The 14,029-nt window shown below is 48.5% G+C and overlaps 1 protein-coding gene across 1 annotated transcript in view; it reads right to left on the bottom strand.

The window, feature by feature from the left end:
• Nucleotides 1-14,029, bottom strand: part of LOC144109714 (uncharacterized) — a 76,323-nt gene that overhangs the window by 39,810 nt on the left and 22,484 nt on the right. Inside the window, exons 8-9 of the mRNA XM_077642511.1 lie at nucleotides 12,145-12,218; nucleotides 9,202-9,268 (exon numbers count right to left, since the gene is read on the bottom strand). Coding sequence (XP_077498637.1) covers nucleotides 9,202-9,268; nucleotides 12,145-12,218 — 141 coding nt within the window. The remainder of the gene's footprint in view (nucleotides 1-9,201; nucleotides 9,269-12,144; nucleotides 12,219-14,029) is intronic.

Raw genomic sequence — 14,029 nt, forward strand, 5'->3', positions numbered from 1 at the left:
TTTACATCGGTATGCTCAGCAAACGCGGAGAAGACCAAATCCAAACATCCAGGAATGTTTCCAGAAACATCCCTGCTAAGACACAAGCAGCGCAATCTGCCTCATAGATTTTGCACTACTATTGCGATTTACAGCCACCTTCGCTATATCCCGTATATTTGCTCGTTATATCACTTAATAAATTTTATAAACGTGTGCATCACAACGCGACGAATCGTTTGACACCATGTAGAACCCCCTGCGACAAGCCCGAAATTCACGGTTTGGGGGCGGAAAGGCCGTCGGCGCGAATCCCACAGACATTTTCGACTTCATCTCAATTAGTAATTTTATCCTCAGGGTCATAAAGGCATTCAACACCACTTCGAACGTTCTACGTCAAACGGGTGGCACCCGAATTTTACGCAAATGATGGTCCCGGAAGGCGAGAGTGGGGGGTTAGGGGGGGCGGGGGGAGAAATCCCACTTTTATGGCCGCACCGCACCGCGGTCGAAACGTTGATAAATAAAAGTGTCTTTGTAGAAGTGCCCACTTCTCTTAAATCTATATATATATATATATATATATATATATATATATATATATATATATATATATATATATATATATATATATATATATATGTGTGTGAAGGGGGCCAACAGTCACCGAAACCAAGGTGCATAGGGGAACGTTAATTTTTTTTTTATGTGTTATGCTTATGAGTGGGATAATAATACTTAGAGTAATAAATTGCTTAAAGAAAATTACTTATAAAGCAGCAGAAAAAACAACCATGCCGCCGGTGGGATCCGAACCCACGACCTCCGAATATCGCGTCCGGTGCTCTTACCAACTGAGCTACGGCGACGGCTGTCCAATCTGCTGCTCTCGTGGGTATTTATGTTTACTGGGTGTAAGCGAGCCTTGAGAGTGTTCACCAGCGCCACCCTCGACCATAGCGGCGGACGTAGCACGTCCTGTAATACCGCGAGCGTGACGTAGAACGTCAACTAACGGTGAGGGCGGAAACTGTGCGAGAGCCCTCTTATGCTACCTATGGCATCAAGACTGCCAGAACCGAGACCCTCGTTAAGCTATTAGCAGACAAGTTAAAGGAAATGAGGGGCCCGTTTGACAAATTTATGAAGGGGGCCAACAGTCACCGAAACCAAGGTGCATAGGGGAACGTTAATTTTTTTTTATGTGTTATGCTTATGAGTGGGATAATAATACTTAGAGTAATAAATTGCTTAAAGAAAATTACTTATAAAGCAGCAGAAAAAACAACCATGCCGCCGGTGGGATCCGAACCCACGACCTCCGAATATCGCGTCCGGTGCTCTTACCAACTGAGCTACCCGGATCCCACCGGCGGCATGGTTGTTTTTTCTGCTGCTTTATAAGTAATTTTCTTTAAGCAATTTATTACTCTAAGTATTATTATCCAACTCATAAGCATAACACATAAAAAAAAATTAACGTTCCCCTATGCACCTTGGTTTCGGTGACTGTTGGCCCCCTTCATAAATTTGTCAAACGGGCCCCTCATTTCCTTTAACTTGTCTGCTAATAGCTTAACGAGGGTCTCGGTTCTGGCAGTCTTGATGCCATAGGTAGCATAAGAGGGCTCTCGCACAGTTTCCGCCCTCACCGTTAGTTGACGTTCTACGTCACGCTCGCGGTATTACAGGACGTGCTACGTCCGCCGCTATGGTCGAGGGTGGCGCTGGTGAATACTCTCAAGGCTCGCTTACACCCAGTAAACATAAATACCCACGAGAGCAGCAGATTGGACAGCCGTCGCCGTAGCTCAGTTGGTAAGAGCACCGGACGCGATATTCGGAGGTCGTGGGTTCGGATCCCACCGGCGGCATGGTTGTTTTTTCTGCTGCTTTATAAGTAATTTTCTTTAAGCAATTTATTACTCTAAGTATTATTATCCCACTCATAAGCATAACACATAAAAAAAATTAACGTTCCCCTATGCACCTTGGTTTCGGTGACTGTTGGCCCCCTTCATAAATTTGTCAAACGGGCCCCTCATTTCCTTTAACTTGTCTGCTAATATATATATATATATATATATATATATATATATATATATTGCTACGCTACTAACTACTCCAGTGGCGCCATACAGCGGCTAAACTGCATTTCCTGGCAGTTGGCAAGCCTTGAGCCATCTCGGGGCTAGATGCTTCGTCTTCTTCATCTCTTGTGCTGCCTGCTGCCTTGCGCGTTCCAACGTCTTGCGCGTCTAATTAAAGCAAGTAAACCAGCCCTGCTTACGCCAACCGTTTCTCAGTGACATATTTGGTGGAGGTGCGGGGTAACGGCCCATGTACGCTGACCTCGAGGACACCTTTGACGTCAGCTCTCAACGCGTGGCTACAACACCAGTCCACAAGGCGAGCCGCCGCCTGCGAGGCCTACAACCCGAGTTCGCCCAACTGACAGCGCCAGTAAGGGCCATGACATCCACCGCGGCTAGCCAGACAAGTCAGCACTTCGGGAGTGCCCCGCCATTTGTCCTTCACGCACCTCGATCGCCGCCACCGTTCCACAGGGACAGGTTCGAGGACGTCGAAGACTGGTTGGCCAGCTTTGACCGAGTGGCGGGTTTAAATGAGTGGGACGGCGAGCGCAAGCTGCGCAACGTCTACTTTGCGCTGCAGGACTCGGCCAAAACGTGGTTTGAGAACCACGAAGCTTCCTTTACCACCTGGGAGGCTTTTCGTCGAGAGCTGCTAGCGACATTTACCAGCAGCGAAAGAAAAGAGAAAGCTGAAATCGCCCTGCGCTCGAGATCACAGCAGCCGAACGAGGGCGTCGCGATGTTCATCGAGGACATGACCCGACTGTTCAATCGGGCCGACCCTGCTATGCCCGAAGCCCAGAAAATACCCCACTTAATGCGCGGCGTAAAAGAGCAGCTGTTTGCCGGACTGGTCCGTGACCCGCCACGAACAGTGTCCGACTTCACCAAGGAGGCAATGAATATCGAGCGCTCTTTACAAGAACGGAGAGCCCACTACGGACGTCAGGCTACTGTAGCAGCCGCTTCCCGGTCCCAGTACACGCCTACGTCGCTGCCTGCCGAGGACCTTCGGGAGCTTGTAAGAAGCCTGGTGCGCGAGGAACTGGCGAAACTTCGCTTTGAAGCTCCACAGGTCAGCGTCGCTGCCGTTACGGACGTGGTCCGTGAAGAAATCCGACGAGTGGTGCAGCCCCCCCCCCCTCTCCACACCCGGCGCCCTCCGTTATGACGTACAGCGAGGCGCTACGAAGTCCCGGGCCAGCGATGCGTGCCTTTTCCCCCATCGCTCCTGTGCAATACCTGCAGGAGCCAATCGCAACAGCACCCTCCGTGCCGCAGGAGTTCAGGCCCCCCGTGAGCAAAGCGCACGTTTGGCGTACGCCAAACAATCGGCCGCTCTGTTACCACTGCGGAGAGCCTGGCCACATGCTCCGCCACTGCCCCTACCGCAGGATGGGTTTAAGGGGGTTTTCACGTGACGCACCTCCACCACGCTACGGTGAAAGACCACGGGATATCGAACAGTAGTTGGCTGAAAACGTGCAATCTTCGACCTCGCAGCGACGCCAGTCCCGATCGCCATCCCCAAGGCGGTTATCTTCGCCCGGCCGCCCGTCATCCTCTGGCCAGTTCAGAGGTACGTCCCCACGTCGGGAAAACTGAAGACGGCGTCCTTCGGGAGTAGGGCTGCCGCTACTGGACCGAGTCAAGAGCCTCCACCCGACGATTCGCCGCGACGCTCCGACAGACGACGACCTGACCCGACGACCTCGACGACGCGCTGCGACCGACTGGCCTCCGCCGAAATTCCGTTATCCGCCGACAACCACGACGTTACCGCACTCGTGGATACCGGCGCCGATTTTTCGGTAATGAGCAGACGGTTAGCCACGGTCTTGAGGAAGGTTCTGACCCCTTGGTCTGGGCCGCAGATCCGGACAGCTGGTGGCCACGTGGTAACTCCTATCTGTGTGTGCACTTCGCGAATCCAGATCCGCGGTGTTATTTTCCCTGGCTGCTTTGCTGTGTTACCCGAGTGCTCCAAAAACCTCATACTCGGTTTGGATTTCCTTCAAGGGTACGGTGCCGTTATCAACCTCCAGGAGCTAATCGTGTCGTTTTCCACCCAAGGTCCGGTCGACGACGATACCGAGCCACGCAGGGCTAAGTTATGCGTCTGTGACGACCACGTTTTGATCCCATCAAGATCCAGCATGTTTGTTACTGTAGAGTGCGATAACAGCACCAACATTCGTGGCATTGCTGAAACCATCATGTCGCTGCTCCTTGGTCGGCAAGTCTGTGTTGCTCGAGGAATTGTTGAACTGAACAAGGGCCGAACCGAACTCTTGGTGACCAATTTTGGTTGTGAACGTCAGTGTTTGCCTGGCAGAACAGCTATTGCGTATTTCGAGGAACTCAGCGAATTCGCGGGACAGCACGCTTTGTCCGGAGCCCCGGCATCAGTGGAGGAACCGACCACTCCCATAAACACTGACGTGAACCCAAACCTCCCAACTAACCAGAAACGCTGCTTGGAAAGCGTTATCCAGTCTTTCTGCGACTGCTTTGCCTCGACCTCCAAGGTTAGGCAGACACCGCTCACAAAGCACCGAATTATAGTTGACGCCAACCAACGGCCGTTACGTCAGCCGCCCTACCGCATCTCTTCGAAGGAGCGCGATGCCATTCGCCTCCACGTTCAAGAAATGCTCAAGGACGACGTGATACAGCCGTCGACGAGCCCGTGGGCGTCGCCTGTGGTTCTAGTGGCAAAGAAACATGGAACCCTACGGTTCTGCGTTGATTACAGACGTTTAAACAAAGTCGCTAAAAAGGATGTTTATCCTCTCCCGCGTATTGATGACTCCCTGGACCGGCTGCGCCACGCCAAGTATTTCTCATCGCTAGATTTACGAAGCGGCTATTGGCAAATTGAGGTGGACGAACGCGACCGGGAAAAGACCGCCTTTATTACACCGGACGGTCTGTACGAATTCCGGGTGCTCCCTTTCGGCCTGTGCTCGGCTCCTGCAACCTTCCAGAGGATGATGGACACCGTTCTTGCCGATCTCAAATGGCAGTCCTGTCTCGTGTACTTGGATGACGTTGTCATCTTTTCTGACACGTTCGAAGAGCACCTGAGACACCTGCGCGCTGTGTTCGAAGCAATTCGGTCGGCCGGTCTTTCCCTGAAGCCCGAAAAGTGTCACTTCGCTTTCGAAGAGTTGAAGTTTCTGGGCCACATTGTGAGCGCTAAAGGGGTTAGCCCAGACCCCGATAAGACTGCTGCCATGGCTGCTTTTCCTGTGCCCACCGATAAGCGCAGTGTGCGCCGCTTTCTGGGCCTCTGCGCCTATTATCGGCGTTTTGTGCAGAACTTCTCCCAGATCGCTGAGCCCCTCAGGCGACTCACGAAAGATTCCGAACCATTCTTCTGGGGCCTGGCGCAACAGCAAGCCTTCGAAGATCTCCGCACTCGTCTCCAATGTACGCCCATCCTTGGACACTTCGACGAGTCAGCCGACACTGAACTACACACAGACGCCAGCAACATCGGCCTCGGTGCGGTCCTTGTGCAGAGGCAGGATGGTCTCGAATGCGTAATCGCATACGCGAGCCGCACATTGTCACGATCTGAGGCGAACTATTCCACCACCGAAAAAGAATGCCTGGCCATTGTGTGGGGACTAACAAAATTTCGCCCGTACCAATATGGCCGCCCTTTCAGGGTCGTCAGCGACCACCACTCGCTGTGTTGGCTGGCGAACCTCAAGGATCCCTCGGGACGGCTTGCACGCTGGAGCCTTCGACTTCAGGAATTCGATGTCACCATCCTCTATAAGTCTGGTAGGAAGCACAGTGATGCCGACTGTTTGTCTCGTGCCCCTATCGAGAACAACCGAGCTGACCCCGAGGATGATTCTGTTTTTCTTGGTGCCATCTCCACGTCCATCCTCATTCAACACCAAAGGGACGACAGCGAACTACGGCCCCTCATTGAGTATCTAGAAGGAAGCGCTCAGTCTCCTCCGCGAATCTTTTCGCGCGGGCTGTCGTCGTTCTGTTTACGTGACAGCGTCCTGTATAAGAAAAACTACAGTCCAACAGAAGCTGTCTATCTACTCGTCGTGCCTACGGCCCTTCGCGACGAAGTCCTGCAGGCGAGCCATGATGACCCATCTTCTGGTCATCTGGGTTTTTGTCGAACTTTGGCACGAATACGGCAAAAATACTACTGGCCAAGGGTTGCTGCAGTTGTGAAACGTTACGTAAGAACTTGCCGCGAGTGCCAGCGTCGCAAGACGCCGCCGAATAAACCAGCCGGCCTACTCCAGCCTATTGATCCGCCTCAGGTTCCCTTCCACCAAGTTGGCATGGACATACTCGGCCCATTTCCGGAGTCCTCGTTGGGCAACCGCTACATTGTGGTCGCCACCGACTACCTCAGCCGGTACTGTAAAACTAAAGCTCTCCCTCGTGGTACCGCTGACGAAATTGCGAACTTTTTCTTTCAAAATATTGTTCTTCGTCACGGTGCACCCGCCATCGTTTTAACTGACAGAGGACTGGCCTTCACCTCGGTCCTTACGCAGGAGGTTATGCGCCTGAGCGGCACCAGTCACCGCAAGACAACCGCTTACCACCCTCAAACGAACGGCCTCACCGAACGGCTCAACAAGACGATCGCCGACATGATTTCCATGTATGTTGACGCAGACCACCGCAACTAGGACGCCATACTCCCTTACATCACATTTGCCTATAACACTGCTCTGCAAGAAACGACACGCTTCACTCCATTTCGTTTGGTGCATGGTCGCGGAGCCACAACCATGCTGGACGCCATGTTTCTCCCGACTAGTAGTACCTCATCTGTTATGGGTGCTGCCCAATTCGTTCGTCACGCCGAGGCCGCCCGCCAACTCGCCCGACAGCGCATCCGGCACCAGCAAGCCCTCGACGCTCGCCGCTATAACCTCCGCCACCGAGCTCAGAGTTACCAGCCCGGCGAACAAGTCTGGGTTTGGAGCCCAATACGCATGCGTGGGCGCTCCGAAAAGCTTCTACGCCGATATTTTGGCCCCTACGAGGTGCTCCGCCAGCTCCGTCAAGTTACCTACGAAGTTCTCCCCCAAGGAACAGTTCGCTCTTCTAGACGGCCGACCTCCGAAGTTGTCCACGTCGCTCGGATGAAGCCGTACCACGCCCGCTAGCCCCTCGCGCGTCTGTACACCACACGCCAGACACGTGCGACTACCCTTGTGGTCCTGCCTGCAATTGCTACCACACCGAGTCGGTGTCTTCAAGAGAGGGGGAGCAATGCTACGCTACTAACTACTCTAGTGGCGCCATACAGCGGCTAAACTGCATTTCCTGGCAGTTGGCAAGCCTTGAGCCATCTCGGGGCTAGATGCTTCGTCTTCTTCATCTCTCGTGCTGCCTGCTGCCTTGCGCGTTCCAACGTCTTGCGCGTCTAATTAAAGCAAGTAAACCAGCCCTGCTTACGCCAACCGTTTCTCAGTGACAATATATATATATATATATATATATATATATATATATATATATATATATATATATATATATATATATATATATATATTGTCTATCTCTATGTGCCAGTGCCAACTCCTTAAGAAGAGGAAGAAGACCCCTGTAACCTCAGTCTTGAGAAAGGACAGGCTCTGTCCGAAACGTCGACTCAAAATAAATCTATGGCTAAATGAAGCGTTTTCAACTTTGAATTTTTGCCTCTAGCAACCAAATACGTTTATATTTCTATACTATATATATATATATATATATATATATATATATATATATATAACGGGTCGTCGACCGTATAGCTATCAATTGAGGTGCAATGCGCCCACTGTTGCTGTGTGATACAATGTGGTCATGTGGCAGCTGTTTTCGTCAATTTGACCTTCATTTCAGAGAGGCGCGTCCTTGACAAATGTAAATGGTAACAGCTAACGCTCTTACAAGTCAATTGTATCCGGAGTATGCTTTATGGGGAAGAAGATGAAACGCACAAAAATAAAAGACTCCTTTGTGAAGCCATTTCAGAATGATTTGTTTATGTATTGAAAAAGGACTGTCCTAGTCTTAAAAGAACCGGCATTAACTTGAGACGCATTTCCACTGCGCAGTTGGAGACAATCAGCGGAACAGTTGTGTTGCTACACTATAATCTCCTTATGGTTTTGATGTGCTGAAAGGATTCGTGCGAGCTCTATGTAAAAAAAGGAATGTTTTGAAATAAAACTTCACTGATGTTTTTTTATGGCTTTAAACAAACTAAGCAATGATGTTCTCCCGCGATCATTTCAGCGAACCTCAAGTAACCAACCGCTGAATTTTGCTAGCAACAGTAGTGTAGTGATGCAGTCGTCTTGCTGCTGGTGGAAGTATCACTAGACAATTTTGATATGTCAAATGGCATCATGCGAGCTGAGTTTGACAACGGACTCACTCTATGCACTGCCACTTATATCATCTCGGCTCTCTGCATCCGACAGACACAGAAGGGCCTTTGATGATGGTTACAATGTCATGATCTGTGAGCTTTCGCTGCCCACAACCTGGTGTATCGCCATCAAATCTGCGTCAAAACAAGCAAAAACTAATGTCTCTTGGTTTGATGCAAGTGGTCTAGCGTGGGTGAAAGGATGGCTGGACGTTAGGAGAGTCCCCTTTGAAACAGGGAGGTGGCAGTTGCTACAATGCCCGCTATTCGATACCGTTATACTTGTCTATCGCATCTGTCATATTTAATGGTATTATCTATAAACTCGTCATTTTTGTTGGCATATAAATTGCATTCATTTTATGTTTCACCAGTCTTAAATTCGGAACTTGTAAGCTTACATCCCCGCCCTTCTTATGTGCCATAAATCATCTAAGCCCTTTGTGAGAACATCTACCACAGATTCATTCACATTGCTTTCGTAATCTATAAACCCTAGCGCATAGGGGGGTAGTGACTGTGCCCGTATCTATATGCGGATAAATACTGCCACATTGTAGTATTACGTACTTCATTGTTTTTACCGATTTACCACACGCTGCACATGTTACTGCGAACTCTGCAAAGTTCGGTGCTGACAGCAAATAAACGCGTGCCCTCATCCGTGGCCGCGGACGCGTGCTCGGCCAGACAAGGGGAGGTTCGTACCCGTCAGGGTGTGGTTGTACACGGCAGCCATCCTCTGCGCCATGTAGCGCGCCATGAACTCCTCGGGCTGCAAGAAGAAGAAACACCCCTTGCAAAAATGAATTTTTGATTTCTGATATAATTGTGATATCATCCTGATGAGTTATCTGAAATTAATCACAAAGCGACACCTGTTGTGTTTTTGCATCCGACTGACATCATAAATACTTGAGTTTTTACATAAACTTTTTTGCATCAGATGCACATCAAGAATCCTTGTTGAATTTCAACATCAACTTTTTGCACCAGATTCACAACATAAATTCTTCACAAATGTTTACTATATATCCTTTGTGCATAAGATTCACACCATAAATTTTTCACGCATTTTTACTACATAACCTTAGTTCATCAGATTATCATAATTCCTAACGAATTTTCACATCACAAATCCTCAAGTTCTGAGAATTTCTGCAGATATTCTCAGAACAACTTTTTGCATGAAGGCATCACTACATGAACCCCCACCGTGAACTCTAAGTCCACCCTCGGGCTGTCTAATTTATCTGTGTTTTTACATATGTACATTAAACCTAATGAATCATAATGAAACCCGCCACTTGCCGCTGATACAAAAGATTCACTGGCCAGTAATCTTCACGCCGGGAGGTCAGAGGGTGGGACTAGCCTTGAAAAGCAGGACAGCCTGCCTCACAAACGTTAACTATACCCCAAACATGAATAAGCCCCTGTGAGAGTAAACAGGAAGTTAGCCGTCCTCTATTGCACGCCATTTTAAAGCCAGACAATGCTGCATACGTTCCAGATATTATTTCAATCACCAGATATACGGAATACTTACCCTCGCCAATGAATGCATGTTAAAAATGAGAGCAGGCTTAGAAACGCGGCACCGGAGGTGTTGAGGTTGCAAATAGAGGACGTTGAAACCTCAGTTGAATTTCTCGTAACTGCTAGAACTTCGCATGGTTTGGAGCGGGAACTTGATTCCGTTCATACCTGACAATTGTGGACAAAAACATTTTTGAGCGGGAAGCAGTTTATGAGCGCTGTTTTTTTTCATATACTGTAAGATTTCAGTACAGCAATCAATATATCCGCCGACCGCCCGACAGCAGTGTTGCATTTTTTTTTCCTATGGCGTCTTTGCTAACGTCAAAAGCGCCCCCCCCCCTTTTTTTTTTATGGCAGTCTTAACTGCTCGATGCGACTGATGGAAATACGTACAAAGAAAGATTTTGTTACATATTAGAAGAATGCATCATTACCTGCATATTTCCACAACAGTATCTTACAATTCTTCAATATTCGAAATTTTAGCCGCCGCGGTGGCTGAGTGGTTACAGTGCTTGGCTGCTGGCCCGAAAGACGCGGGTTCGATCCCGGCCGCGGCGGTCGAATTTCGATGGAGGCGAAATTCTAGAGGCCCGTGTACTGTGCGATGTCAGTGCACGTTAAAGAACCACAGGTGGTCGAAATTTCCGGAGACCTTCACTACGGCGTCCCTCATAGCCTGAGTCGCTTTGGGACGTTAAACACCCATAAACCTAAACCAATGTTCGAAATTTTTGTCTGAGAATCTTGGACATGGCCAACCGCGTGTATTCCGTATTTTTAGTGAAAAAAGTCTACCCCAGGGCATGGGCAGCATATCCTGTCACGTAAGAGAGTGACAAATTTACTACATTTTAACTCCTTTCGTGTTTTTTGTGTAAGGCGAGAAAACTTCATTGCTAAAAATTTCGAAGGAAAATGCGAACAGGACAAAAACATGTAATGTTTAACCCTTGGACAGAGGGAAAATCCACTTCACTGAATTCAATGTGTCTTAATCATTGTTATACATTTCAAGATATTTTAACATGGCTGTCATCACCTGGCAACATTTTCAGCTACATCATCATGTTCCGAGGAACGCATGTTCGGCGTCATCGCACTGCCTTTAAACTGGTAATTGTTAACAAGCTTTACAAATCCGAATACACACATTTAGCCAGAATTCGCAGTAATAAGGGAGGTTTAATGAGGAAAGCAAAAGTTAAAAAGTGGAAAAGTCGCACTGTAGAAAATATTCACTCTTAAGGTCGCTTCCTACGCATTATATCTCACACTCGAAATCGGCCGCTGTCATACAATGCGCGACGGCCCTGGATATCGAATGCGGTAACCCAAATAAATAAGGGCGAAAGAGTTCACCTGGTTTGTGCAGTGTGGCCGTCATGATACGAACAAAATTCATTTCTCCATAAACACATTGAAAACCGTCATATGAAGCATAATGACCATGCGTGGAGGTGAACGAAGAGTATTTCCAAAAACCTGTGTTGTTTTCTTCATTTAGGGTTAATACCGCCGGCACGTGGCTTTACTGCTTTATTTGTGATCCAAGGTGCGACCTCCAAAGATTATCTCCAATGATCGCAGCCAAGCGGAAGCGATTCTAGGTTGTTCCGCACAGTTGGGGTTAGTTTTCACCCAGTATATCAAAAGTTCGTTGTCAGATTCAAACTGCTACGCCGCCATTGAGTCATTCGGTTCTTTGTGGGTGCAAGTCAGCCCCCTAAAGAGTTTGTTTAGAAGCTCTTTTCACTGTCTCCCTGGCCGCCGTACTGCCGTCACTACTAGTGACAATACACTCGGCGACAGCTTTCTGTGGCTATCCAGTGGAAGCTGCGAGTGCGCGCCGCCTGCTTAAACGTCTGTCTCTCTCCCTCGTGAGAGCGTGATAAGAGCGCGCTTGTGGAAGCCTGGCGCCTCACCCTCGTAGCTTCCACTGCGTAGCCACAGAAAGTTGTCCCCGAGTAAAGTTCTTTGTCATCTGATGGATGAGGCAACCTGCGCGAGTAGCGTGCCCGCGGTGGATGCCGGGATATCGGTGCTCTCCCTTCAGTGCACCGAGAACGTAGGCCGAAGAGGTGGCGCCCCCGGGCGGGAAAATCTCACCGTGACTCCAGTGTTGTTCGGCTGGACGGGGTCGTCCGGGGCCGCGAGGAGGCCGCTGGGGGGCTGCTCCGCCGCTGTGTCCACGCATGCGATTCAAAGGCAACAGGCTCCCCTTTGAAACATCGCCGCTTTACTTCATGCCAAGCAAGCAAAAGCGAAAATAACTTCAACTGCCTTCTCGCTCAGTCCACAAATGAACAGACCACTTTTTCAAAAAAAAACTAATGTTTTTCTACAACAGATTTCACGTGTGCAGTGCATGTTTAAGAACACCAGACGGTCGAAATTATCCGCAACGTCAAATGCGGCTACGGACGCCACCCTCACTTTGGCACGTCACAACCCACAGCAAAAACGAACGAAACCAAGCTTGATGAAGACTTCAACCAAAGCAGAGCGCGAGAGACTGGCCATTAAACACGCGATATGTTCGACAGTGGCGTAGTTGCCTAACGCAGTGGTCAGAGCAGCTTGTATTGATCGCGTCGCTGCTGCTTCGAATCCCGTTCGCAGCCACTGAGTGTCTTATTTATTTATTTATTTGTTTGTTTGTTTATTTGTTTGTTTGTTTGCTTATTTATTTATTTATTTATTTATTTATTTATTTATTTATTTATTTGTTTGTTTGTTTATTTGTTTGTTTGTTTGCTTATTTATTTATTTATTTATTTGTTACATCACCTGCCTGTCTGACGTACGCTCTGACGCCCTCTGCTGCAGCAATGTACATACTCTCCCGTCCCTCGACTTTCTTCGATGGGGATAGACTTTCAAATTTGGCTGCGCCCTACAATGGTGCCAGGTGGTGACGTGACACCTGTGATGGCTCTGTCTCGAGCAATCAGGGAATTTTCTGAGAATAGGCTGAGGATTTTTTCTGGGATGACAGGTTTAGGGCTAGTGCATTGCATTATTATTTAGGTGGCCTGCACGAAATAGTCGTAATGTCCTACATAAATACGTAGAAAGTTTCTTCTTTCAATGATTAACAACATATTTACAAACATCAATTGCTTACATAAGCGCAACGTTGCGAAATGACTTTTCAGGTGCGATAGACATGAGAAGCCAATACCTCTTAATCGCGAAATATTTTATAGCCACAGTGATTCTTAGTCATGTTTTTAAATGTGCGAAAATTTGTAAGTCACGATTGATTACTGATGTGCGCATAGTATTGCTAAATTTATGAGTTTCTGCGCATCAAGCCTCATTTACATGTATGCGCAATGCACGACCATATCTCGCCTGGACGCTTTGGGTTTCCCAGAAGCCTTCATCACGCTTAAGAACTCTTGTACTTGCCAAGAATGCGTCACACGACTCAGCATTACGCGACCAGCCGTGTGCATTGTCAGCGGTTCAAGCTTCCACGAAGTTTTCCTCCGAATCTCCTGCATTCTCCGACATCTTCAAGCTCACGGCATACACTGCCGTGATTGCCAACAGTGTAAGGAACGTGGTCCCTTTTTGAAAAGAACAACAATCCTTCACAATTATGTCAAAAAGACAGCCAGGGAAATAGCTGAGGCTGGTGTGATTGCAAACAAAGGAGATTGCTGTGTCAGCACCCCATCGGTGTTTTTAAGTGATAAGGAGCGCTGTGTCTTGGGAATTTCTAACTAGTGTGTTATGTTTTTTGTTCTTGTTTGCATCCTGACTTTTAGGTTTTAGCTTTTTTTCATTTCTTGTACCATGATGATGTGTTTGCCTTGTGGTTTGGCGCTGCTACCAGTCTTACATGACTTTCCTTTTCATTTCTGTGCATGCCCGCTGTACTCAATATGCATTCGCTGCGCGCCGCAATAGACGTTGTTGATGTCGGCGCTTTGTGTTGTCTCCCCTCGTGTCCGTGTTCGTCTTTGCACAGTGAATGTAAGCATGA

Source organism: Amblyomma americanum, chromosome 11 (assembly GCF_052857255.1).
Source record: "Amblyomma americanum isolate KBUSLIRL-KWMA chromosome 11, ASM5285725v1, whole genome shotgun sequence".
Classification (NCBI taxonomy): Eukaryota; Metazoa; Arthropoda; class Arachnida; order Ixodida; family Ixodidae; genus Amblyomma; species Amblyomma americanum.